Consider the following 25,731-nt stretch of genomic DNA (forward strand, 5'->3'; position numbering starts at 1 on the left):
CAATAAACAGAGATGCTAGTTTTAAGTCCCAAGAAACAAAGAGATCTGCTGTTTGATCTGACAATATATCTTGATGGTTGTACAGTCGTCTCAAATAAAACTGTGAAGGATCTCGGCGTTACTCTGGACCCTGATCTCTCTTTTGACAAACATATCATGAATATTTCAAGGGCAGCTTTTTTCCATCTTCGTAACATTGCAAAAATCTGAAACGTTTTGTACAAAAATTATGCAGAAAAGTTAATCCATGCTTCTAGTCACTTCTAGATTAGACTACCACAATGCTCTACTCTCCGGCTACCTGGATAAACTACTAAATAAACTTTAGTTAGTGCTAAATACAGCTGCTAGAATCTTGACTAGAACCCCCAAAATAAATCATATTACTCCAGTGCTAGCTACTCTACACTCTAGGGTTCATTTCAAGGTTTTTCTGCTAACCTACAAAGCATTACATGGACTCGCTCCTACCTATCTCTCTGATTTGTTCCTGCCGTACATACCTACACGTACGCTACGGTCACAAGAGGCAGGCCTCCTTTTTGTTAAGTAGAATTTCTAAGCAACCAGCTGGAGGCAGGGCTTTCTCCTATAGAGAAACATTTTTATGGAATGATCTGCCTATCCATGTGAGAGACGTAGACTCGGTCTCTTCAGTAGGTCCTATGATTGAGTGTAGTCTGGCCCAGGGGTGTGAAGATGAATGGCAAGGCACTGGAGTGACAAACCGCCCTTGCTATCTCTGCCTGGCCAGCTCCCCTCTCTCCACTGGGATTCTCTGCCTCGGATCCTATTATTGGTGTCACGTTCCTGACCTATTTATGTTAGTTTTTGTGTGTTAGTTGGTCAGGACGTGAGGTTGGGTGGGCATTCTATGTTATCTGTTTCTATGTTGGTTTTGGTTTGCCTGGTATGGCTCTTGATTAGAGGCAGGTGGTTTGCGTTTGCCTCTAATTAAGAGTCATATTTAGGTAGGGCATTCTCACTGTTTGTTTGTGGGTGATTGTCTCCTGTGTCAGTATGTTTGTTCGTACCACACTGGACTGTAGCGTTTGTTTGTTTCGTTTTCGTTTCGATGTCGTCTGTTTCCTGTACGTAAGTTTATGTTTAGTTATGTAAGTTTATGTTCAGGTTTCGTCAACGTCGTTTTGTTATTTTGTAGTTTGAAAGTGTTTTGTTTCGTTTCGTGTTTGCCATCATCGTTGTTTAATAAAGATGGCTTATTTCCCAAAGCCTGCGTTTTGGTCTGAGGATCCTTCTCTCCTCACCTCATCCGAGGATGAGGAGAGCGTCACCCGTTACAATTGGGGCTGAGTCACTGGCTTACTAGTGCTCTTCCATGCCGTTCCTAGGAGGGGTGCATCAAGTTGTGCCAGGCTTTTTTCATTATACTCGACTTGAGTGGGTTGAGTCACTGACGTGATCTTCCTATCCGGTCGGGCGGAGGAAATCTTCGTGGGCTATAGTCGGCCTTGTCTCAGGGTAGTAAATTGGTGGTCTGTTGATATCCCTCTAGTGATGTGGGGGCTGTGCTTTGGCAAAGTGGGTGGGGTTATATCCTGCCTGGTTGGCCCTGTCCGGGGGTATTGTCGGACAGAGCCACAGAGCCATAGGCAACATGGGCAGCCGCCTTGGGCGGCATCTTGCCGGGGGAAGCACGGGTGCCCGCACAAAAAAAAAATAGAATGGTGATAATTGCGTGATTGTTTTTTTATCGCTCATTTGCACGTCACGTCAATGATATCATGTCACCGCGTGGGACTGTGAGTCAATTAACCTTGTCGGAGTGGGCGCCCTGATTCTAGTTTGTGAGCTAGGCAGGCTACTGCCTGGGATGGTCTCCCACTCAGAAGTACGAGATGGGGAGGGGGGCGGGGGTAGGATGACCTCAGGTCTCCCCACTGGAAGCCCGAGATAGGGGGAGCAGGAGAATCTATCAAAAAGCGCACCTCTAACTTTGTACAGTACTAATGCAATTAGTAAAATCAGTCACACTACGAAATGCTACCAATAAAACACAGTTCATTCATAGTACTGTGAATATATAGTTCCACAGACATATTGTTGCATTTTTTTCTAGTTTATGCAAAATCGTGAAGAATAATATAAAACCAATCTGCACACCACCAAGGTGAATTGGGTTAGTCTTGACTATTGGTTGACAGTGTTGGGGGACGAGTAATGTATTGATGCTCCAGTGCCAAATCAACACAAATTTGTTTCTATTTGTCTTTGTTAATTCTTTTTGATATTTATGAGTCTTATTTTTGTATGTATTATTATATTTATATAGTTTAAAATGTTCTGATTATTTATTTGTGTTGTTCCAAATGTCTGAATAAAAATGACAGTTAGTGCAGAATGGTGCTAACTCTGGCGGGGGTTCACCCAGGGAGCCATACAAGCTAGAACCATCACTGGCCGGGTGGCTAGGGTCAGTCTTTCCTATCTGGTGAAATTCTCCTGTCTTATCTGGTGTCCTGTGGGAACTTTACTATGCTTCCTCTAATTCTCCGATCTCTCTCTCAATCCCCCCCCCCCTTCTCCTGGAGGACCTGAGCCAGGGGACAATACCTCAGGACTACCTGGCCTGATGACTCCTGGCTGTCCCCATCCCCAGTTTCCTCTGTTTTGCCCTTGGCTATGGAACCCTGATCTGTTCACCAGACATGCTACCTTGTCATGCTGCGGCTCCAGTTTCAACTGTTCTGCCTGCGGCTATGGAACCCTGACCTGCTCACCGGACGTGATACCTTGTCCCGGCCCTGCTGTTTTCGACCCTCTCCCTCTTTCTTTCTCTATCTCTCTCTTCCTCCCTCTTTCTCTCGCTACCCACTTGCTGTCTCACCCTCTGAATGCTCGGCTATGAAAAGCCAAATTACTTTTACTCCTGAGGTGCTGACCTGTTACACCCCTCTACAACCATTGTGATTATTATTTTACTCTACTGGTCATCGATGAACGTTTGAACATCTTGAAGAAAGATCTGGCCTTAATGGCCATGTACTCTTATAATCTCCACCCCGCACAGCCAGAAGAGGACTATTTTATTTCAGTTGATCTTTCACTCTACTTTGGCAAAATCCACCCAAAAAATCAAGCACTGTATCCTATTTTTCTGTTGTACCGAAATGTTTGGTTGCACAGTTGTCACCCCTCAGAACATGGTTCCTCTCGAGGTTTCTTCCTAGGTTCCTGCCTTTCATGGGAGTTTTTCCTAGCCACCATACATCTACATCTGCATTGCTTGCTGTTTTGGGGTTTTAGGATGGGTTTCTGTACAAGGACTTTGTGACATCTGCTGAAAAAGCCTTTATAGATGCATTTGATTTGATTTTGATTTGGACTTGCACCAAATGGCTGAAAAATGCATTGGTGCTGTGATGGAAAATGCTATATTGGTGCTTTTCTATTTTATACATCTGTGTGTTCTATGTTTGTGCTTTTCTAATAACAGTTTTCTGTGTTCATGGAAGTGACTGATTGAATGAATCCTCTCTATCAGTGTCTGTAATTTTGCAGTACGCACAGAACCTTTTTTGTTCACCTTTATTTAACCAGGTAAGCTAGTTGAGAACATGTTCTCATTTACAACTGCGACCTGGCCAAGATAAAGCAAAACAGTGTGACACAAACAACAACACAGTGTTACACATGGAATAAACAAGCGTACAGTCAATAACACTGTCACGATCGTTGTATGGTGGAAGAGAGGAGGACCAAAGCGCAGCGGGGTTAGAATACATTCTTCTATTTATTGAAGACGAAAACGAAGAACACTAAACAAACTAATCAAAACAATAAACGACAAACGTGAAGCTATATAAACAATGTGCAAACATGCAACATAGACATAGACAATAACCCACCAACTACCCAATGAATGAGGCTGCCTAAATATGGTTCCCAATCAGAGACAACGATAGACAGCTGTCTCTAATTGAGAACCAATCCAGGCAACCATAGACATACATACACCTAGACTAGACACTGCCCCATAAACATACAAAACCCCTAGACAATACAAAACACATACATCCCCCATGTCACACCCTGACCTAACTAAAATAATAAAGAAAACAAAGATAACTAAGGCCAGGGCGTGACAAACACATTAGAAAAAAAGAAAGTCTATATACAGTGTGTGCAAATGGTGTGAGTAGGTAAGGCAATAAATAGGCCATAGTAGCAAGTAATTACAATTTATCAGACCTTGTTTAGAGAAAAGGATAACTCAGTTTCAAGGTCTCAGCTTAGAGAGAAGAAGCCCCGTGAGGTATTGGTCTGTCACATGCATATGAAGCAAACGTTAATGATGAATTCATTATGAATATGCTAAATCATGCAAATATGACTTGTCTGCAGTATATAAGAGAACTAAAAAGGACTGCCCCGTTAGAGCTTCTGATAGACGTTCACTATGGTGCATTAAGTTTGTTTGAACCTCTCTAGCGCGCTGACAATAAACAATGATTCATTTAAGATTGACTTTGAGTGTCCCTGTGTAAGAATTTCCATGACAATGCCCTAAACTGGGGGCGGCAGGTAGCCTAGTGGTTAGAACGTTGGGCCAGTAACCGAAAGTTGCTGGATCGAATCCCCGAGCCAGCAAGGTAAAAATCTGTCATTCTGCCCCTGAGCACATGTTCCCCAGGTGCCGAAGACATGGATGTCGATTATGGCAGCCCCCCGCACCTCTTTGATTCAGAGGGGTTGGGTTAAATGTGGAAGACACATTTCAGTTGAATGCATTCAGTTGTACAACTAACTAGGTATCCTTCTTTCCTTAAACCCCCTTCTTCCATTGGTCTGTACTCGGTTACTCCCTTTCATTGACTTAAGAGCAATGGTATAATCATGGCTGGAGGCAGTTCCACCATATTCCTTACACCATCAGTCCATTCATTTTAATATTTTTAAGCCCATGAGAGTGATTGTATGAGAGTTTACTTCGACTTAGGGCTCAAGGCATTAGACTGACCTCTTCTGGAATAGCTGTGCTAATAGTGTTTAGTCTAGTTCAGGATTTCCCAAACTCAGTCCTGCCTGTCTAGTTCAGTGTTCCTAATTCTTGGTCCTAATGGGAAACAGTGTGTTAATTGTCATCCCAACCTGTGCTATAACTACATAATAAGTGAATTAATGCTCGGAGCGTACAGTTATTGCAAACAATAAAAAAAGTAGGGTATTTGAATTGTGACTAGTGCAATTGACACAAGCTGTACATAATCAGTTTTAGGCTTCCACACATGTTAACCATTGCATAATATGCACTACTTTTTCACAGGTGGTTCCAGCTGATGACCTGTCTCCATAGCTGAGAGAAACTGAGGAGGAATAACACTTTGTCCCCAATACTGCTACTAATGTTTCTAACTAAATGTTTCTACTGATGAAGAAGAAAAGGGCAGACTTATCCCTTGTTGCTAAACTATGTTCAGTCAAATTGACAGTGCCACTTTGTTACCAGAAACTAGTCACATGTTCAATAAGGTATTCTGCAAATAGAATTACAATACAAAAATGTTCTTGCTCCTCAGTGAAGTTCTGCCAATCGTATGTTGGAAACCATTATCAAGGAAACCTAGTGGAATACTTTGTGTGAATTGTAACATGTTTCTTGAACACCAGTGATTCTAAGGACAAGTATAACTGTATGGCAATGTCTCTATCACAGGTCGCTAATAAAATAATGTGTTAATTGTGCAGACTGATTGCTATGGCATGGGCATGACAAATCAATCAACTAATTAAACACTGTTAATGGCTATTATGCCTCAACTTCCAGTCGTCATTGGCAAGGAAGAAGTCAATATGCAGTATAGCAATACCTATGGCTAGCAGCTTTCACAGTATTGAGTCAAGCAACAGCTTTATTGTTTCAGAAAATATGATGTCACAGTGCTGGAGGGCCAAGCAGGAAGGTGGGCTTCCTATCTCTTGATCCCCTGCCGATGCACACTGGCAGAGATGACAACCAACACTATTTGTAAAGACTGTCTCACCAAGGATGAATACTAAGACTGTAAAGGCCAAAGGTGTCCTTCTCCCTCTCTCACACACACACAAAATCACTGTGTGCAACAACAAAAAAGTATTTTAATGTGTTCAACCAGAATGATTGCAGTAGGTTATGTCCATCTTCTCAAAACAAATGCAATCAACACATACCCAGAGCATTAATATAACTCCCTCATTTAAACTACAGTACCTCCTATGGATTCAGGCAGTTACCACAGCCCCGAAGTCAACATTTGCAATATTGTAAAAATGTATTAAAACAAAAAAGTGATTTAAAGAGGATAAATTGAAGAAATGGGCGGGGTTTATGCCTTTGTGGCTGTGGTAACTAGTCAGCTAGGGACCAATCACAATGGGAATGCAAAGCTTAATGTGATTGGTCAATGACAAATCTGTAGACGTTATACTGAATTTACATTCCTTGAACTACATTACCCGGCGAGACTTCCGTAAGTATGCGGATGTGCAATCTGATTGGCTAGATACTTATTTTAAAATACAGTGCGCGAGTTTTCGCCTTTAAGTGTTGTGGTTGTCATTTGACTTTTTTTTAAATTTTTTAACTTTTTGAGATAAATGTTATATGTAATATTTTAGCCACTCGTTAGAGCTGTCAAAGCAAAGTAAGTAGTACAAGACAAGAGGATAAATTGTCGGTTTAACGTGGTAAGTAGCTAACGTTAGCTAGCTTGCTAACGTTACGGTTAACTGAGCTGCAAAACTAGCTAACGTTATTCACTAGCGAAAATATGCATTCATTTGTTTTGCAGATATGAAAATGAAGTGCTTAAAGGTTGACGAATACATCAAACGGACAGCTTGTCCAAAAGAGACAAGAGTTCTACATGAAGAATTAGAGGTGAGTGTGTTTTAGTTAACGTTAGGACAAGTGGCAAACTAGCTAACGTTAACTGTTAATTTTAGCTAGTTTACTAACCACTGTAGCTAGTTAATCTTTGCAGATGACCTTGCCCTGTAGTGTGGCCACTAGCTAGCGCCTGCTTGGTCTCAGTGGACTCCGTCATGATTCGTAATCTCTCATCAGTTAAATTTAGTTAGTTTGGTAGGTGTAAAATATCCACCTAGCAATGTTCTGACTATGGATAATAAATGTCTCGTTTGTGGCCAAAAGTTTTATTGCATAATTTGTCCTGTATTTCCTACAGATTTACATGAGAAATGGACCTGGGCCACAAGGTCGAACATTGTATGACCGAGTTATCAGGGCCTGTAACCACCAACTTGGAGTTGGTTCCCCGAACAGTGACCATATTGCTGGACTCCTAAAGCTGGTGGAGCTTGCACTCAGAGGGTATGATATCTCAGGGGAGCTCGGTGTGCAAAGCACCCCTTTGTATATGGAGAAAATCACCTTTCACGTACTCAAGAAACTGGCCTCCTTGGGAGTGTACCATCCATGTAACTACTTGGGAAGCCTACTCTACCAGAGGTTGGCTCCAGCTCCACAGGTAAAGGATGGATGATAGAGTATTAGTACATTACTTCCTATTATAGTAACGGTAGTCTGCTGTGTTTACATCATCTGTGATTGTCTTCTCAATCTCTTGTTGAATGTCTCTTCCTTCCTCTTGTGTGCCCCATAGACAGAAGACTACTGTGTGCTTGTACGCAGCTGCTTTGCTGTACTGTGGAATGGACTGTCTGCAGCACAAGATGGCACCTGCCTAAACCCCAGGGACAAATTCTGCTGCCAGTTGCAAGCGCTGAGCTTCCTGCTGCTGCTGGACAGGGAGAGCACCTCACCCCCCTCCTGCTTCAAAACCCCCATATACTTGGAAGACGCCCTGACTGAGTTTGAGAAGGGCTGTGGGACCCTGACTAAGGAGGATGCCTCCTTGATCTTGGAGGAGACCCATCGTCATCTCCTGTCCCCCTGGGCTGGGGGACGGGGTGGGGATGGGCAGCCTTCGGGGCGGCCCTGCCTCTCTACACTCTGTGAGATGGTGCTGATCACCTCAAAGCTTCTGTCTAAGGCAGGTTTCTGGAGCCTGGCTGCAGGGCTGGCGGGTGGAGTCCTGGGAAAGGTCAGGAACTCTACAGACGGCCTCAGCCCAGCTCTGGTGCTTGGCAGGCTGGCAGTAGACATCCACCGTTCCATGAGCTCCGGAGAGGAGAGTGCACAGGCTTTTACAGAGTGTGCCCGGACCCTCCGGTCTCTCCCTAACACCCTTGGGGACCGGGAGGCCCATGTGATCCTAGAGGGGTGCAGTCTGGTGGTATGGGCAGTGGAGGCAGGGCAAAGCAAGGGGCTAAGTGGAGCTGTGCTCCTGGCCTGGTTCTCATTTCTGGAAGAGCATCAGGAACTTATGCAGAAGAGATTACAGAAGGTTAGTGTCATTCACTCATCATTGACCAGAAAAAAACATTAGGGAACATCTTTGCTGTCAATTATGTTTGACAAATGTTACAGTGTGTGTCACCCCGGGCAGGACTTGGGATCACAGTCTGAGGAGAGCCGACTTCAGCAGTCCCTATGCTTCAGCATGTACCAAGGCTTTGTGTTTTCTTATGAGAGCATGCTGGCCTCACAGGTAAGGAGGGTTTCACCCCAAACTATTTTTTTTCTGAAGTTACAGAGAAGTACCGTTTCAGTAGCTGCTAGTCATTGGGTGTTCACATTTAACTCGGGTCTCGGGTTTAGCCCTCGTCTGTCAGTGTAGCTAGTAAAGATATTTAGATTTGACATGTGCATTATTTGACTGTTAACACAATATATTAAATAATGTATTGTAGCTGGAAAATACTGAGACACTGGACAGAGTACTGCTGTACTGCCAGGCAACAGCTGGCCGGATGATGAATGAGCTACGCAAGCTGCCCAGTGACAACATCCTCATTAAAGCAGGTATACTAACTGATAGCTCTGATTTCTCATTTTTACAGGCTTCTCACCAGAGTGCACTGCAAATGTTGTGTTAACCATTAATTGCTCACCATATTGTTGTATGCTCTTGTGAATTTGTGCCTTTGACATTAAATCTACATTATCGATTATTATTATAATATTCTCCCTCTTGCTTCCCTATCTCACTTTGTGTCCCTTCATCTCCGCAGTGACCGCGGTCAGTAACCTGGTGTGTGGTCTTTATAACCGTCGGCTATACGACCAAGCCTTCACCCTGGTGGAGATCCTGTGCCAGGAGCTATGCAAGAACTGCCCCCCCTCTCTGTCTGTGGACAGGGTAAGATACCCACCCGCTATCTAATTGGTTCACTGTGTGTGTAAAGTGTTGGTCCCATGTTTCGTGAGCTGAAATAAAAGATCCCAGAAATGTTCCATGCAAACAAAAAGCTTATTTCTCTCAAATTTTGTACACAAATTTGTTTACGTCCCTGTTAGTGAGCATTTTTCCTTTGCCAAGATAATCCATCCACCTGACAGGTGTGTTATATCAAGAAGCTGATTAAACCACATGATCATTACACAGGTGCACCTTGTGCTGGGGACAATAAAAGCCCATTCTAAAATGTGCAGTTGTCACCCAACACAATGCCACAGATGTCTCAAGTTTGAGTGAGTGTGCGATTGGCATGCTGCCTGCAGGAATGTCCACCAGAGCAGTTACCAGAGAATGTAATGTACATTTCTCTACCATAAGCCACCTACATTGTTTTAGAGAATTTTGCAGTACGTCCAACCAGCCTCACAGACCACGTGTAACCACGCCAGCCCAGGACCTCCACGTCTGGCTTCTTAACCTGCGGGATCGTCTGAGACCAGCCACCCGGACAGCTGTTAAATCTGAGGAGTTTTTCTGTCTGGAATAAAGCCCTTTTGTCGGGGAAAAACTCATTCGGATTGTCTGGCTTCCAAGTGGGTGGGCCTATGCCGACCCAGGGCTACACCCCTGCCCAGTCATGTGAAATCCATAGATTAGGGCCTAATATATTTTATTTCAATTGACAGATTTCCTTATATGAACTAACTCCGTAAAATAGTTGAAACTGTTGTGTTTTTGTTCAGTATAGTTTTTGGTGAGTGGATGGCTTTCATGTAAAGTGCTTGGAGAATTGCAAAAAGTGCTGTAAAAAGCACAAATTATTACAAATGTAATTTGTTTCTATTATGTAATCTGAATAGTCATCTATTTTCCCTTTAGTTGAGCCGGGCCTTCATGCTGGCGGTGCAGAGCTCGAGGCGTGGTAGTCATCTGGAGCGGGCGCTGGACTGGGTCATCCTGTGGCTGCAGACGCTGGGGCCTGGGGAGCGGCTCACTCAGCACATGACTGAACCTGTGTCCCTGTGGGTCAGGACAAAGGCTGACGCTGCCCGGGCTGGTCAGGAGGACACACGCCTCAGGTAGGCGACACTCAGAGACGTGACCGAGCCATAAGCTCTCGTCTTCACATCAGAATTTCCTCATCCTTCACGGGGCTGCTGCTAAATAGCATAACCGCTTTTGCATTTTCTATGCATATATGAGCTTAAGTTGAAGGCTTTTTCTGCCAATGCCACACAATTTAAAAACAAATATTATTTGTCTTACTTAAAAACATGCATTTTCCTCTTTCTGGGTACTCTGACAAGGATGGATATATATATCTCTCTCAAACTACCGGTCAAAAGTTTTAGAACCTGCTCATTCAAGGGTTTTTCTTTATTTTTACTTTTTTCTACATTGTAGAATAATAGTAAAGATGTCAAAACTATGAAATAAGATATGGAATCATGTAGCAACCATAAGTATTAAACAAATCAAAATATATTTTAGATTCTTCAAAGTAGCCACCCTTTGCCTTGACAGCTTTGCACACTCTTGGCATTCTCTCAACCAGCTTCACCTGGAATGCTTTTCCAACAGTCTTGGAGTTCCCAGATGCTGAGCACTTGTTGGCTGCTTTTCCTTCACTATGCAGTCCAACTCATCCCAAACCTTCTCAATTCGTTTGAGGTCAGGTGCTTTTTGGAGGCCAGGTCATCTGATGCAACACTCCATCAGCCTCCTTCTTGGTAGCCCTTACACAGCCTGGAGGTGTGTTGGGTCATTGTCCTGTTGAAAAACAAATGATGGTCCCACTAAGCGCAAACAAGATGGGATGGCATATAGCTGCAGAATGCTGTGGTAGCCATGCTGATTAAGTGTGCCTTGAATTCTAAATAAATCACTCACAGTGTCATCAGCAAAGCACTGTCACACCTCCATGTTTTACGGTGGGAACCACACATGCGGAGATCATCCTTTCACTTACTGCATCTTACAAGGACACGGTGGTTGGAACCAAAAATCTAATTTACCTGTCTATTTATGGAAAAATCACCCTGCTTTAACTCTTTAGTCATATCACAGTTTACCTATTTGCTTATGGTTTTGCCTACACCTAGTGACCTGCTTTTTAAATTATATGAACAAAAAATATTCAATTTTATTTGGAACTGCAAGCCAGAGACAATTAAGGGCCTATTTATATAACGAATATGAATTCGGAGGGCAGAAATTAAAGCGTTAGACCTCTCACTAAAGGCATCAGTCATACAAAAGGTATACTTAAATCCAAACTGGTTCTCTAGTAAATTGGTAGGAATGTCTCATCCTATGTTCAAGAATGGCCCTTTCCCTTTATTCAGATTACACCTGCTCACTTTCGGTTGTTTTGGAAAGGAAATAATCTCCAAAATATCGATATTTTTTTAAACAAGCCTTAGAAAGTTGGTTGCAATTTCAGTTTAATCCACCTGAAAAGACTGAACAAATAATATAACAAATATTGTGGTTTAACTCAAATATACTAATATATATATATTTTTTCATCGTATTTTTCAAAAAAATGTTTAAAAAGCTATAATCTTAGTGAATGATATCATAAATCGGAATTGGTGGTGTTATGTCACACATGCAGCTAACGCCGACATATGGAAATGTCTGCTCTACCCAAAATTACAACCAATTAATTGCAGCATTACCACAAAATGGAAGAGGCAAGTAGAAGGGGGGAAAAGTCTGTCGACCCAGTATTAAAGGATATAAATGGTTAAAAGATAAGTGTGAGAAATAAAAACATACCAATTTCATTTAAGGACCAAAAAACTGACAGCTGTGTCATATAAATTGCAAAATAGTTGGGAAGAGATTTTCGATGTACCCATTCCATGGCACATGGTTTATGAATTGATACGCAAAACAACGCCAGATTCAAAACTTAGAATTACAATTTTTTATTTCCTATACAAAATTCTTGCAACCAATAGAATGTTATATATAGATATATAGATATAGATATATATAGATATATATAGATATATATAGATATATATAGATATATATAGATATATATAGATATATATATATAGATAGATATATATAGATAGATATATATAGATATATATATCTGCAGATTTTGCTGTGAGGCAGAGTCATTGGATCATTTATTTTGGTATTGTCCATATGTAGTTTGTTTTTGGTCACAGGTCTAGGAATGGCTGAAGAATTGCAACATTTGCATAGAACTAATGCTGCAGATAGCAATACTGGGTGATTTGAAAAGCCATAGTCAATAAATCAATAAATCAATAATATAATAATTATTTTAGCAAAACAATCTATTTTTAATTTACAATCTGTAGAAGCTATGAGAATAGAAATGTTTAGTACTTTTGTGAAGCATCACAGCACAGTTGAAAATATATTTATATGGCAAATAGAAATCCAAAATGGATGATGAGAGAGAGGTGGAAGAGGTTGAATGGAGCTGAAGGGTGGGACTGATAACAAGATAACCAATGTAAAACATACGGGGTCTGTAAAATGTATATAGGTTCAGAAATGTTGTGAAATAGCACAGTTACAAATAGAAATCAAACTGGATGGACATCAGAAATAGAGGAAGGACTAAAAATAAACAAAATATAACTATTTTAAAATAGCTTGTGTCTGTAAAATGTGTATAAGATGTAGAAGCCTAAGTGTTTATTAGTTTTACTCCAATTGGGGGAAGGGAGGTAGGGTTTGTGGGGAATAATAAAGGTATATTCTTAAAGTATGTATATCTATATAGGTATGTGTGTGAATGTATATATGTATGCGTGCGTGTATGGACATACACTGCTCAAAAAAATAAAGGGAACACTAAAATAGCACATCCTAGATCTGAATGAATGAAATATTCTTATTAAATACTTTTTTCTTTACATAGTTGAATGTGCTGACAACAAAATCACACACACATTATCAGTGGAAATCAAATTTATCAACCCATGGAGGTCTGGATTTGGAGTCACACTCAAAATTAAAGTGGAAAACCACACTACAGGCTGATCCAACTTTGATGTAATGTCCTTAAAACAAGTCAAAATGAGGCTCAGTAGTGTGTGTGGCCTCCACGTGCCTGTATGACCTCCCTACAACGCTTGGGCATGTTCCTGATGAGGTGGCGGATGGTCTCCTGAGGGATCTCCTCCCAGACCTGGACTAAAGCATCCGCCAACTCCTGGACAGTCTGGTGCAACGTGGCGTTGGTGGATGGAGCGAGACATGATGTCCCAGATGTGCTCAATTGGATTCAGGTCTGGGGAACGGGCGGGCCAGTCCATAGCATCAATGCCTTCCTCTTGCAGGAACTGCTGACACACTCCAGCCACATGAGGTCTAGCATTGTCTTGCATTAGGAGGAACCCAGGGCCAACCGCACCAGCATATGGTCTCACAAGGGGTCTGAGGATCTCATCTCGGTACCTAATGGCAGTCAGGCTACCTCTGGCAAGCATATGGAGGGCTGTGCGGCCCCCCCAAAGAAATGCCACCCCACACATTTACATTTAAGTCATTTAGCAGACGCTCTTATCCAGAGCGACTTACAAGTACATACATTCATACTTTATTTTTTTTGTACCATGACTGACCCACTGCCAAACCGGTCATGCTGGAGGATGTTGCAGGCAGCAGAACGTTCTCCACGGCGTCTCCAGACTCTGTCACGTCTGTCACATGTGCGTGTGAACCTGCTTGCATCTGTGAAGAGCACAGGGCGCCAGTGGCGAATTTGTCAATCTTGGTGTTCTCTGGCAAATGCCAAACGTCCTGCATGGTGTTGGGCTGTAAGCTCAACCCCCACCTGTGGATGTCGGGCCCTCATACCACCCTCATGGAGTCTGTTTCTGACCGTTTGAGCAGACACATGCACATTTGTGGCCTGCTGGAGGTCATTTTGCAGGGCTCTGGCAGTGCTCCTCCTGCTCCTCCTTGCACAAAGGCAATGTGAAGTTTCAGTTTTTTTTATTTAATACATTTGCCCAAAATTATTACCTGTTTTCGCTTTGACCTTTATGTGGTATTGTGTATAGATTGTGAGAAACAAAACTATTTAGTCAATTTTAGATGAAGGCTGTAACGTAATGAAATAGTCAAGGGGCCTGAATACTTTCCGAATGCGCTGTATACCGGTACACGCTTTCAGACTCCAAAACAATTTCTACACAATGTTTTCAGCTTAGGGAAGCCTGATGAGGATAATTTACTTGCGAATGTTTGATAAACTCCTCTTTACCCCTTAAGAGACCCCATTAGAGTATGACTGTCCCTGTGCTGTTGTGTTGTCAGAACCCTGCGTGATGGCTTTGGGCCTGACGTCCCTGACGACGGGGTGATGCTGTGCCTGTTGGAGGAGGAGCTGCGTGCCTACAGGGAAGTGGCAGGGGACAGCACTCAGGAGCGCTACAACACCCTGTGTGACTTGCTGGACATCTGCCACGAGGACAGCCACCACTCACACCTGCGTGCCGTCTACCTGTGTGAGATGGCCCAAGTGGTGTGCTTCCAAGACTTCAGTGAACAGACAGACTGGTAGGACAATGGACGCTCTACTGTGGAATGGCAATACTACCGTAACTTATTCTGATTCAGATGGATTGATAGGAAACAAATACTACTCAACTGTGGAATGCCAATGCTATTAATATAACTTATACTGACGTGCTTTAGTAGTTCTTCAGCAGTTTATTTTTATTGCGTTGCCGTGGCAGCTCTGCCGTTGATTTTACCCACGAGGCCCTGAGACTGCTGGAGGAGGAGTCAGAGACGGAGGAGAATGCTGATAGGCTGAAGGACGACAAGGCCCACGCCTCTCTGTGGCTATATGTCTGCACCCTGGAGAAGAACCTGCAGGAGGTGGGTGGTAATGTGTTTGAAGAGATTTCATTTCTCATTATAATTGACATCTAGATTTCACCCCCTTACATTTTAATCTTAAATTTGACATTGAAATTGCTAGCCTTTGTTTCTTGTATATTCTCAGTTAAACAGATTGCGTGTTGTTCTAGATGTTTTGATAGCCTGTGTATTGATTCGCTGCCATTTTTATATGAACCACTCTTCCCTTGACCAGGCCATAGATAAGGAGAAGAGGCTGCAGAATGTGCGGCAGCAGGCAGGGGGCGACACCAACCCTGTGGAGACCAATGACCTAGATTACGAGGAGAAGCAGCAGGACAGCAACCTGGTGTATGAGGGCCTGCGTTTCAATCTTGCTGCTGAGAGCAGTAAGGACCTTCTTTCACTTCCCAATCATCCTTGTCCAGTAGAGCTCATTTAGATTGACGTTCACTGTATTCTTTATATTGTAATTATTTGGCTCATACAACCTGCAGTTAGAATCCACCACATGTGCGTATGGTGGATTCCACTTCCCATAGTTGTCATTGTATCAGTCTATATGGTGGGTTGACCACTGCTGTTTCCCTCCATTCCTTTTTCTCACTCGGTAACGAGTGAATTACTGAGTGTGTTTATGTGTGTGTGTTTCTCTACTCAGAGTTGAGCCAACCTCTTGACAAGGCTCTGGGGGAGTGGGCCTCTCTACTGCAGAGGAACGAGCTGCCCTCTGTAAAGAACCCTAAACAGACCTGCACCTCCATCGCCCTCACTGCTGCCCTCTACAAACTCATGGGCAAGGTAACACTAACACCTGAAGCTTCTACACACTAGTTCTTGACAGGGCTAGTATTTACTTCCTAGTATCTACTTCCTATTCCAGCCCATATGACTGGCCCTACATATATCCATCTTCCAGTGTTTTCCATTAACGCCAGCCGTCGGCTAATCAGCCTGTTACGTACTCATTTTCAGCTGGCTACTTTTTCCACTTCATATTAACTAGGCTATCTCCCTCAGAACAACCTGGCCATGGCCTCTACTAAGCGTTCCACAGTGATGCTGGCCCATGTTGACTCCAATGCTGGCTGGATGTCCTTTTGGTGGTAGACCATTCTTGATACACATTGAAAACTGTTGTGTGAAAAACCCAGTGGTGTTGCGGTTCTTGACACACTCAAACTGGTGCGCTTGCCACCTACTGCCATACTGTTTAAAGGAACTTAAATATTTTGTCTTGTCCATTCACCCTCTGAATGGCACACATACACAATCCATGTCTCAAGGCTTACAAATCCTTCTTTAACCTGTCTCATTCCCTTCATCTACACTGATTTTGAAGTGACATCAATAAGGGATCATAGCTTTCCCCTGGTCAGTCTGTCACGGGAAGAGTAGGTGTTCCTAATGTTTTGTGCACTTTGTAATACTTCAGTCTGATATCATTTGAAATGTTTTCAGTTCAACATTGAATTTACTTTTCAAGATAATGTAGGCTATTTGTCATTTTTTCCGGTTTTAATATGTAATTTGAAGAACACATGTGGCAGTTCATATCTTGAAGTAAACTGTAAATAAGACTTTAATCTCACGAGAAAGGTTTGTCATCTCAATATGAAAATCATCCTGATCATATAGGCCTAGACCCAGAAGCCACCAAAATAGAGCTCCTTCGGCCAAATAGGTTTACCTCTGGGCGCGCCTGGCTGGCTACTTTTTCTATTTGACTCGCTACTCTATGTAATTGTGGAAAACACTTATCTTCCTCTCCTAGCCTCTGCAGGCCCTGGAGGCCTACCAGTTGGCTTCTGGCCTTTCCCGTCGCCTTGGTGATGCTCAAGGCCATGTCTCCTCCCTGTGCCACTCTGCCAGGCTGCTGCTGGAGCTGGGTGCCCCTGAAATGGCACAGGTAACCCACCTGCTGATTACATGTTTACGTTTGAAATTGTAAGCAGTCAGGAACGTCATGTAGTGAATGTTACCCTTAGATACTGTGCTCCTTTGTAATGTGTATGTTTGTTGTTTTTAACATTTCAATACTGTGTGTTTTAGGCCCAGCTGGAGGAAGCAGAGAATTGTCTGACCCCCGATTCCAACACTGGGGGCACCTCCCTTCTCTCTGTGCTGGCCAAACTGCTGAGGGCTCAGCTCTGCTATAGCAAAGGACAGGTAACACACACAGTATTAGCCACATTGCAGAGGGAGCTCACAAAGCGACAACACAAGTGTTGCTACCATCTGAGTCTACCCTAACCCTTTTTTGTCATGAGTCATCTGTTAACTCTATCCCCCTCTCTCTATCTCCACAGGTGGCACAGGGTGTGCCTTACCTATGTGAGGTTCTGAAAGAGGTGGGAGAGCAAAGGCACTCTAAGAGCTGGTACCTGCTGCGTGCCCGGGCACTACAGACCAGTAGTGCCTACCTGAGCCTGGACACAGCCGCACTGCCACCGGCACTGCGCCAACGCATCACCCAACATGGTCTGCACCCTTTACTACTCTAGACCCTTCAAACTCTGGACCTCAAAGCCAGTTCCACTGCATTTGTTCATTGTTCCCTTCTAATCAGGGCTGATTTAGACCTGGGACACCAGATGTGTGTGCAATTATCACGTAAAACAAAAAACAGCAGGCTCTGGACCTCGTAGCGTCTAGACTGATAGATGTCATGTTTCATTTGTAAATGTCACAGTTCTTTGTGTGTTATTGAAGTATTTCCTTGATAAATGTAAGGCTAAGGGCACTATGTTTAGCCGTTTGTCATGTTAGTGTGTGACCCCGCACATTGACTCGGTACCGGAACCCCTTGTATATAGCCTCGTTATTATGTCATTTTATTGTTGCTTTATATTTTCTTAACTCTATTTCTCAAACTGCATTTTTGGTTAAGGGCTTGTAAGTAAACATTTCACGGTAAGGTCTACCTACACCTGTTGTATTTGGCGCCTGTGACAAATATAATAGGATTGGATTTGACTGTGTTGCAGGGCTGAAGACCCCAGACACTGCCCTGTATGAGAGCCTGAAGCTTCTGTGTAGTCTGCTGGTGACTCTGGTGGGAAACGGCCTGTATGGAGCCTGCAGCAGCACTGACACACGCTTCATAGACCAAGGTACTGTACGGCTGGCCGCTTCCACTTGTTCTGAAGGGTTAAATATATTTTTCAGTGGGCCTCGAGCTTTTGATAGTTGCCTAGATTAATGTTTTTAATGGTGAACGAGCGTTGCGCTTTTTCAAAGATTATCACATTTTTGGGGGGTTGCACCTTGACTTGCGTTGATTGTGTTCCCTCCACTTCTTGCCATCAGTGGCCTTATAGCCGTTTTGGTGTCAAATCAACATGACCCAGGTAAAGCTGTAAGACTGGTCTACTCGTGTCTTTGTACTTTTCCCACACGCCCACCATAACCTACCATGTCAGCCCCCATCTGAGGTAGATGCCATTCTATCATCTTTGACCTTCGACCCTCCCCTCCTAGGTGATAATCTGGTGTTGAAGTGGCAGCTGCTGTCTGAGCTGCTGGGCTGTTCTGTGAGAATGGTGTCGGTGAGGAGCAGCAGTGGAGCCGTCCACGAGGCCAAGCTCCAGTGTCTGGAGGCCCTCAAACTGGCCACCAAGCTGCAAACCCTCAGCCAGTAGGTGTCTGTCTCTGCTTCCTCCACTACAGGAGTTCCCAAAAGTTCTAAGAAATCATTTTGAGGCCTATCCATGTTGTCATTTTATTTTTAAATCATCACTGTATGTCTAATAAATCAATGTTTGTTTATTTAGTGTCAATAACTCTAAAATGTTTTTTTAGTAATTTATTTCCCTGAGCCTCCAGTATTGATCGTGTAGGCGTTAGGAAACAAATCTGAAGATATTTCCATACTCAGCCCTAATTTGTTTATAAGATGGTGTAGAGCCCACCGCCTTACCCAGACAAACCGCCTTACCCAGTCATTGGTCTATTATCAGATCATGATGTGGGCCATATGTTCCATCCCACCTGAACAGGCTAAAATTCCAGGAATTTTTTCAAACAGCTCTTACACAAAAAGGCATTATTGTCATTTTCATAATTTCGACCTCTTGTATGTGCATAATATACAATACATTTTGGGTGTTTCAGAAACTCATATTGTGTGTGTTTGTAGGTGTGCCGAGCTGCTGGTGATAAAGGCTGAGCTGGAGCTGATGAAGGGGGAGAGGGAGGAGTGTGGCTTTGACTTGGACAAAGTCAGGAACCTGCTGGAACTCTGCACCGGTACAACTTTACTTACATATTCCAATGACTGTGGATTATACATAATGTTGGTTGAAGCATTTGAGTCTTGCTGCCATTCTTTGTAACAATACCACTGTCAACCCTCTTCTGGACTCCTCTAGACTTTACTAATGGGGCACAGAAGGCGGAGGTGAGGATCCAACCGAGGAAAGGTCGTCCGGCTCCGAAGCCAGAGTCTCCCCTTCCCAGTGGTGAGGAGGACTGTAAGGCCTTTCTGAGCACCCGCTGGTTCCCCAAGGAGCCCATCGAGCGGGACCTGGCGAGCTCCCCTCCACTCAAAGCCAGGGCCCAGCGCTGGCTCTCTTCCCTGGGCCATGTGGCCGACTGCCAATGCCCCTGCTGCTCCGAGCCCAGCCTGGGTCGGGTGACTGCTCGTTGGGCCACCACACAGGCTGACCTGGCCCTCCAGCTAAGCCCCACTGAGGTTCGAGCCAGTCGTAACCTCCACCTGGCCGCTCTGGCCCGCTGCAAGAGCATCACTGTCAAGATGGCCACCAAACTGACCAAGCTCTTTCCCCTCAAGACACTCCCACCCAAACCCTGTTTGCTCCAGGACCTGGTGGCACGGGTGTACCTGCGCATTGCCATGTCGGGTCTGGAGCTAAGGATGGGGAAGGCTGCAGGTACCTGGAAAGTCCTAGAGGCTGGTTTGGCGTTCGTGGCATCCAAGCCCTCTCCGGAGCTGGGGCCCTTGAGGGCCAGGCTGCTGGGGGCCAAAGCCCAGGTCTCCTGTCTGGCCCTGGCCACCCAGAGAGACTGCCCACCTGAGGAGCTTTTTTCTGCAGCCTGGGCCTGGAACCCTCCACCCAAAGGAGCTGTGGAGGTGGACCACAAGCCTAAAACACTACCCCCACCTCCAACCCCGCTTAAGAAGTCCAAAGACCCAGTGGTCACAGCTGCTAAAGCTAAAGACACCAAGAAGACCAAAGACCACATCCCCAAGATCAAAGTGAGTTTCTCCTCCACCAAGGGCCAAATGTCTCTGGTCCCCAAAACACCTGTGGTGGTCAAACAATCCAGGGCCAAGTCGTCTGTGGGGGAGCTCAAATCATCATTTGATTTCAACACAGAGGTGCCCACAGTGGCATGCACTCCCGTCCAGAAGGTCAAGGCTCCCTCTGCCAGGCGAGGAGCAGCCAAGGTCGCCGCTAATCTGCCCTTCCAGGTCTATGAGGAGTTGTCACCGTCTCAGGATAAACCACAGCCTGTACCTGCAGCCCCCAAACGCACCAAGAAGTCTCGCTTTAAGGTACAAATAGGGGACAGGCTGCAAGACCAGATTATTCGTATCTATAGTTATAATGAATGGATTGTATGCACGGATGAAAATTGGTATGGTGATTTACTTATTAGTGTGGGTGTTGGCCATAGATGGTGCAGCCAGGTAATAATTTTTGTCTCCTGGTATAGGTGGAGTTCAGTGATGAGAGTGACACTGAATCCAACCCCAAAGTGGAGCTCAAAGAGAAACCTGTGGTCTCCAAAAAGCGCATCACCTCCACCAGGGCACTCCGTGCCCCAAAAGAAGTCTCAGCCCCTGACCCCCTTGCAGAGAAGGCCCCTCCTAAGAGGGGCAGGAAGAAGGGCACTGCCGTCCCCCTCTCCTGCACCTCCTCTGAGGACGAGCTGGTCGCCTCTGTGTCATCCTCCTCCCAGTCTGCCCCGTCCAGGAGAGGCAGACCCAGAAGACAACAGCCTGGGACAGGGGGACACAGTGAGGTGCCAGAGAGGATGAGGACCATTGAAGAGGAGATGGATGGACTTAATATGGACTCCAGTATCGAGGAGCTAAGGGCGTCAGACACTGAGACTGAGGAGACTGGTGCAGCCAGTAAGAGTATTTCATGTTGCTCGTATAGTCCATAGACTAGAACTGCCTGCCTTCGCATGCAGTGGGCATCCAGGTCAAGCTCTAAGGAATGGGGTCTTGTATTATACTGTAATTCAATAACTTTTTAACCAATGGTATTTTGCTTATTCTCTGTCTACAGGCATGGTGTTGGACGGCCCAGACACAGACTTTGAGGTCCTGAGGAGAGACTTGTGTGGTGATAGAGAGCGAGACTGTCTGTCTGAGCTGAGGCGAGAGGGTCACCCAGGGGGGGCCCTGCAAGCCCAGGCCCACCTCCCTCACTCAAACACTGGCCCTGGTGAGGCTGCTGGGAGCACCTTGTACAGTGACAATGAACATGGTTTTAGGGTGAATAGGAGTGCTCAGTTTGAACTTAACCCACTTTCCCTCGTTCTCCTCTCTCTGTTCTCTCCATAGACGGTCTCTCTGTGGAGGCAGTGCAGTCTTTGCTTCGCTCCGCCTGGTTGGCCCTGCAGCATTTCCCCCCGCCCACCCTCTACCCCAGCCTCTGTGGCCTGCTGGCCCTGTCGCTGGGGCAAAAGGATTCTGTCACCACGGCGATGCTCCACGTCCAATCCCTGGGTGTGACCTCCCGCCATCACATGACACGGCACCTGGCCAATCGCCTCAAGTAAGTCATCATACTTTCTCTGGGTCAGGCTGAAAACAACCCCTTGGTTACCCCTACTATATTCACAGATCTGAATGAACTGGATACATGTAGGTCTAAACCTATAGGAGGCTAGGTGGAGAAATCAACATGTTGCTTACATCATTCTGTCTCCCCCCCTTCAATCTTGTGTGCTTAAAGATGAAATGATTCCTTTGCTGTGTCCCTCCTGTAGAAAGCTGAAGAAGAGTTCGTCTGAGCTGGCAGACAGACTGGGTTCTCTGAGTCTAGAGGAGCCCTCGAGCCAGACTGGGAGCCCTATAGAACAGAGGCTGTCCCAGCTGGAGAAAATCTTCTCCTTCCCCACAGCTGAGCCCTCTGTCTTTCCACAGCAACACTGCCAACAGTTCATCACACAACTGCAAGACCTCCCCACCGGTACCATTGGCAGATTTCAATGTTTTATTGTGTCAAGAAAAATATATAGTTAATTTATTTCAGTTAACCCTGATAACCAATGTTATTTAACTCAGGATTTTGTGATGGAAATGAAATTGTATTTTGAAAAGTGGCAATATAATCCCCATTAGAATTTTTTCATGCTGGAAGAGTAAATGTAATTGACCATAACCCTGAAGTCCACAGCCTGTGGATTAGATGGACTGCAATGGATGTATGGTGTTTTTCTAGTGGCAACAGTGATGTGGTGATACTTTCTGTCCCCTCTTTAGGGGTGACTGTGTGTGTGCTGTCTGTGCTGGGGGTGCACCCAGGGGAAATTGGGGACACCGTCCTGCTGTCCCGGCTGGAGAGGGACTCCGATCCCGTCACCGTCCGCATCCCCACGGCCCAGCGAGAGGTTGGGTACCCGCCCACCCCCCAAGCACACATATTTTTATTATCCTTGTGTTCTCTCGCACTCTATTTCTCTCTCTCTCCTCTCGCTCTCTAAACCTTTTCTAATTTTCTCAACCTGGGTTCCTACACAGTATATTTAAACGCATGCATTGTGAGTGACTTCTGTCTTCCCTGTGTATCATCAGCACCCTATGAGCTGGCTGGTGCAGGAGATGGACAGTGTTCAGAAGGAGCAGAAGGCTGTGAGCTGTGTGTCGGAGAAGGCCAAGTGGTGGGAGGGGAGGAGGGCCCTGGACGCACGCATGGAAGTAAGACTGGTGGGAAGGAAAGTACATCTGGGTTTGGGTGAAAAGAGATCACGTAAAATGAGAGGTTATGTTGCTGCAAGAAGCATATTCATTCCAAAACATATGTTGAAGGAATGCTTATACTGTAGGTAAGATTGAAGGTGGTTATGATAAATAAAGTAAATGCAAAATGGTGTGGTATTGATTACAACATCTCTTTATGGTATTGAGAGTATTTTGGTATGTCCCTAAACATCCCTTTTTGTCACTCTCCCTCACTTTCTCTCGCTTTCCTCAGAGGCTGCTGGAGGAGATGGAGGGGTTGCTGGGCTGCTGGCGGGGGCTCCTCCTACCCTTGACCTCTGACCCTGAGCTGTCTGTCCAGGCCAAGCACCTCCAGAAAACCCTCACTGCCTGGGGGGCACAGACCTCGGAGGAGATGCTGAAGGTGCTGCTTCAAAATGCCTTCCCATGTATATCATAGATATCACATTTGTCTATAAAGCCCTTTTTATAACAGCAGTTGTCACAGTTCTTTTACCATAACCAGGCCATGACTCCAAAGAGCATACAGAGGCACATTGGCCAGGAAGTACAAAAATAACAGTTATTTTAACCCTGTGTGTTCCAGGCTGTGCTGTCTGCCTCTCCTCTGCTTTCCCAGTCCCAGCTGCAGTGGTTTGCCCAGGGAGTGTGTGTAGATCAGGGGAAGCAGTGTGTGGACCTTCTGCAGACCGCTGCGGCTGTACTGGCAGAGAGGCCCGAGCCCGAAGGCCACGTGGTGCTCATCTTGGACAAGGTTGGTTTCTCTCGCACTAGTCTTGCACACAAACACTTTCTCCCCACTCTATCCAACACTCAAATCGACTCTAGTGTGCCTAGCAAGATCAACATACAAAGCAAAACAATGCACACTCTTTGTGTAGAGGAGGATTGGGGAGAGTCTTGCATAACGTGAACACATTGCCTGTGAGTGTGACTATTGTGGTAAAGCCAGGTGTAATGTCGGTCTTGTCCCCTCCTGCAGTACCTCCAGAAGTTGCCATGGGAGAGCATCTCCTGCCTCAGGCCTTGCTCTGTCACCCGCATGCCCTCTCTACACTCACTGCTGGGCCATTGTGCTCTAAAAGAGGTCAGACCACAAACCCATTTGGCCCAAATTTATTCCACAAAGATTAGTTGTTAAAGTTTAATACTGATGTCTGCATGTCTCTCCTGGCCCTCAGTCTGACCCGGGTTGTGTCCTGAATGGAGGTGTGGACCCTAAGCAGGTGTTCTACGTGCTTAACCCTGACGCCAACCTGGGAGACACAGAGGAGCGTTTCAAACAGTCGTTCACCAGGTGAGTGCAGCACCAACAGCACTGTTTGAGGGCTTTAATTGTCTTCCTCATCTGTCCTTTAGAATTTGATGAATCTCTGACTCTTGCTCTGTCTGTCCTAAGTGAACAACATTGGCAGGGTGTGTGCGGTGTGGCTCCTGACCCAGATCAACTGCAGGATGCAGTAACTGCCAAAGACCTCTACATGTGAGTCTAGAAGGAAGTGAAGTGTCCTGTTACGGAGAAGAGATATTAGTTATCGTTCACCTGTATGACAGCCAAGCATACCCTACCAACATGCCTTTAGGCTTAGTTGTCAATGAATTGCCTTATTACACAAACAAATGTAGTTTAACATGAAGCTTGACTGTCTTTAGTGTGTGTCCACTTGTCTTGCATTATGCTAGCTGTGAGATGTTTTGAATTGGTGTCACAATTCACCAGATCTTACTTCACTTGTTTCCGATTACTTGACTGCTGAGGAGTCTGGCTCACATGCCTCTCACTGTCTCTGTAGTTATGTGGGTCATGGGGCGGGAGCGCGGTTCCTGGATGGGCAGAGGATCCTGAAGAAGGAGATGAGAGCTGCCTCCCTGCTCTTTGGTTGCAGCAGCGCTGCTCTGGCTGTACGAGGGGAGCTGGAGGGGACAGGAATCATCCTCAACTACCTCATGGCTGGCTGGTAAGACTGGTGCACACACCTGTAAAGATTGAGACACCATGCTTTCATCTTTTTCTTTCTTCAGAAATCAATGCAAATGTTAGATGCTGTAAGGGCATTTCATGTGTTCTGTTTTACTGCCATACATTGACTAAAAGTCCTAGATTAACTTGCCTGTCTGTTTGATTTTTGCCTGTGTGATTTTGACATGTATATCATGCCTATCTGTCTCTTCTCTGGCCTGCAGCCCATTGATTCTGGGGAATCTGTGGGATGTGACAGACCGGGACATTGACCGCTTCACCAAGGCTCTGCTGGAGTCCTGGCTGTCTGCAGGTCCTGGGGCTTCACTCCTGGACCACATGGCCCTGTCCCGCCAGGCCACACACCTCAAACACCTCATAGGGGCAGCACCCGTGGTCTACGGCCTCCCCATCCATCTGCGCTAGGATAAGAGGACATCTCGCCTAACACACACAAAGCCATTGATCCCCACCACATGAATTGGATATGATTTTAAACTTGGCTGTATTATCTGCTTCACAGGGCTGCTGCCTTAAATGTCAACTAATGTTGGTGATCCTTAGTTTTTTTTATATATTTTGGATATGGTGAATCGTTTTAGATATATATTAATTAATGCATTGTGTACATGAATGTATTAAGTCATGCTTGTCAATAAAATTAAGTATTTGCCAAACAATCCCTGTGCTTTGGGGTTGAAAGGAATTGCATTTCTGCTCCCGCT

The 25,731-nt window shown here is 45.0% G+C and overlaps 1 protein-coding gene across 1 annotated transcript; it reads left to right on the plus strand.

The window, feature by feature from the left end:
• Positions 1-6,471: 6,471 nt before the first annotated feature.
• espl1 (extra spindle pole bodies like 1, separase) lies at positions 6,472-25,686 on the plus strand. Its single transcript, XM_055915657.1, has 32 exons — positions 6,472-6,687; positions 6,792-6,880; positions 7,188-7,490; positions 7,626-8,369; positions 8,472-8,573; positions 8,776-8,887; positions 9,097-9,224; positions 10,143-10,342; positions 14,577-14,819; positions 14,999-15,143; positions 15,361-15,514; positions 15,787-15,926; positions 16,900-17,034; positions 17,178-17,294; positions 17,435-17,606; positions 18,113-18,238; positions 18,606-18,762; positions 19,264-19,373; positions 19,496-20,643; positions 20,805-21,225; positions 21,386-21,544; positions 21,664-21,877; positions 22,092-22,294; positions 22,588-22,715; positions 22,900-23,022; positions 23,300-23,449; positions 23,633-23,800; positions 24,029-24,133; positions 24,228-24,343; positions 24,446-24,529; positions 24,840-25,004; positions 25,231-25,686. Exons 2-32 carry the CDS (start codon positions 6,794-6,796, stop codon positions 25,430-25,432), a joined length of 6,561 nt encoding a protein of 2,186 aa, XP_055771632.1. The 5' UTR covers positions 6,472-6,687; positions 6,792-6,793; the 3' UTR covers positions 25,433-25,686.
• Positions 25,687-25,731: the final 45 nt, after the last annotated feature.

Source organism: Salvelinus fontinalis, chromosome 3, assembly GCF_029448725.1.
Source record: "Salvelinus fontinalis isolate EN_2023a chromosome 3, ASM2944872v1, whole genome shotgun sequence".
Lineage (NCBI taxonomy): Eukaryota > Metazoa > Chordata > Actinopteri > Salmoniformes > Salmonidae > Salvelinus > Salvelinus fontinalis.

What these genes read in the sequence shown, in the direction of transcription:
- espl1 (XM_055915657.1), top strand. Translation starts at nt 6,794, where the DNA reads ATGAAAATGAAGTGCTTAAAGGTTGACGAATACATCAAACGGACAGCT. An exon ending in CAACATCCTCATTAAAGCAG is followed by an intron (nt 8,888 to 9,096) that starts GTATACTAACTG and finishes TCATCTCCGCAG; the next exon opens with TGACCGCGGTCAGTAACCTG. An exon ending in CAGGAGGACACACGCCTCAG is followed by an intron (nt 10,343 to 14,576) that starts GTAGGCGACACT and finishes TTGTGTTGTCAG; the next exon opens with AACCCTGCGTGATGGCTTTG.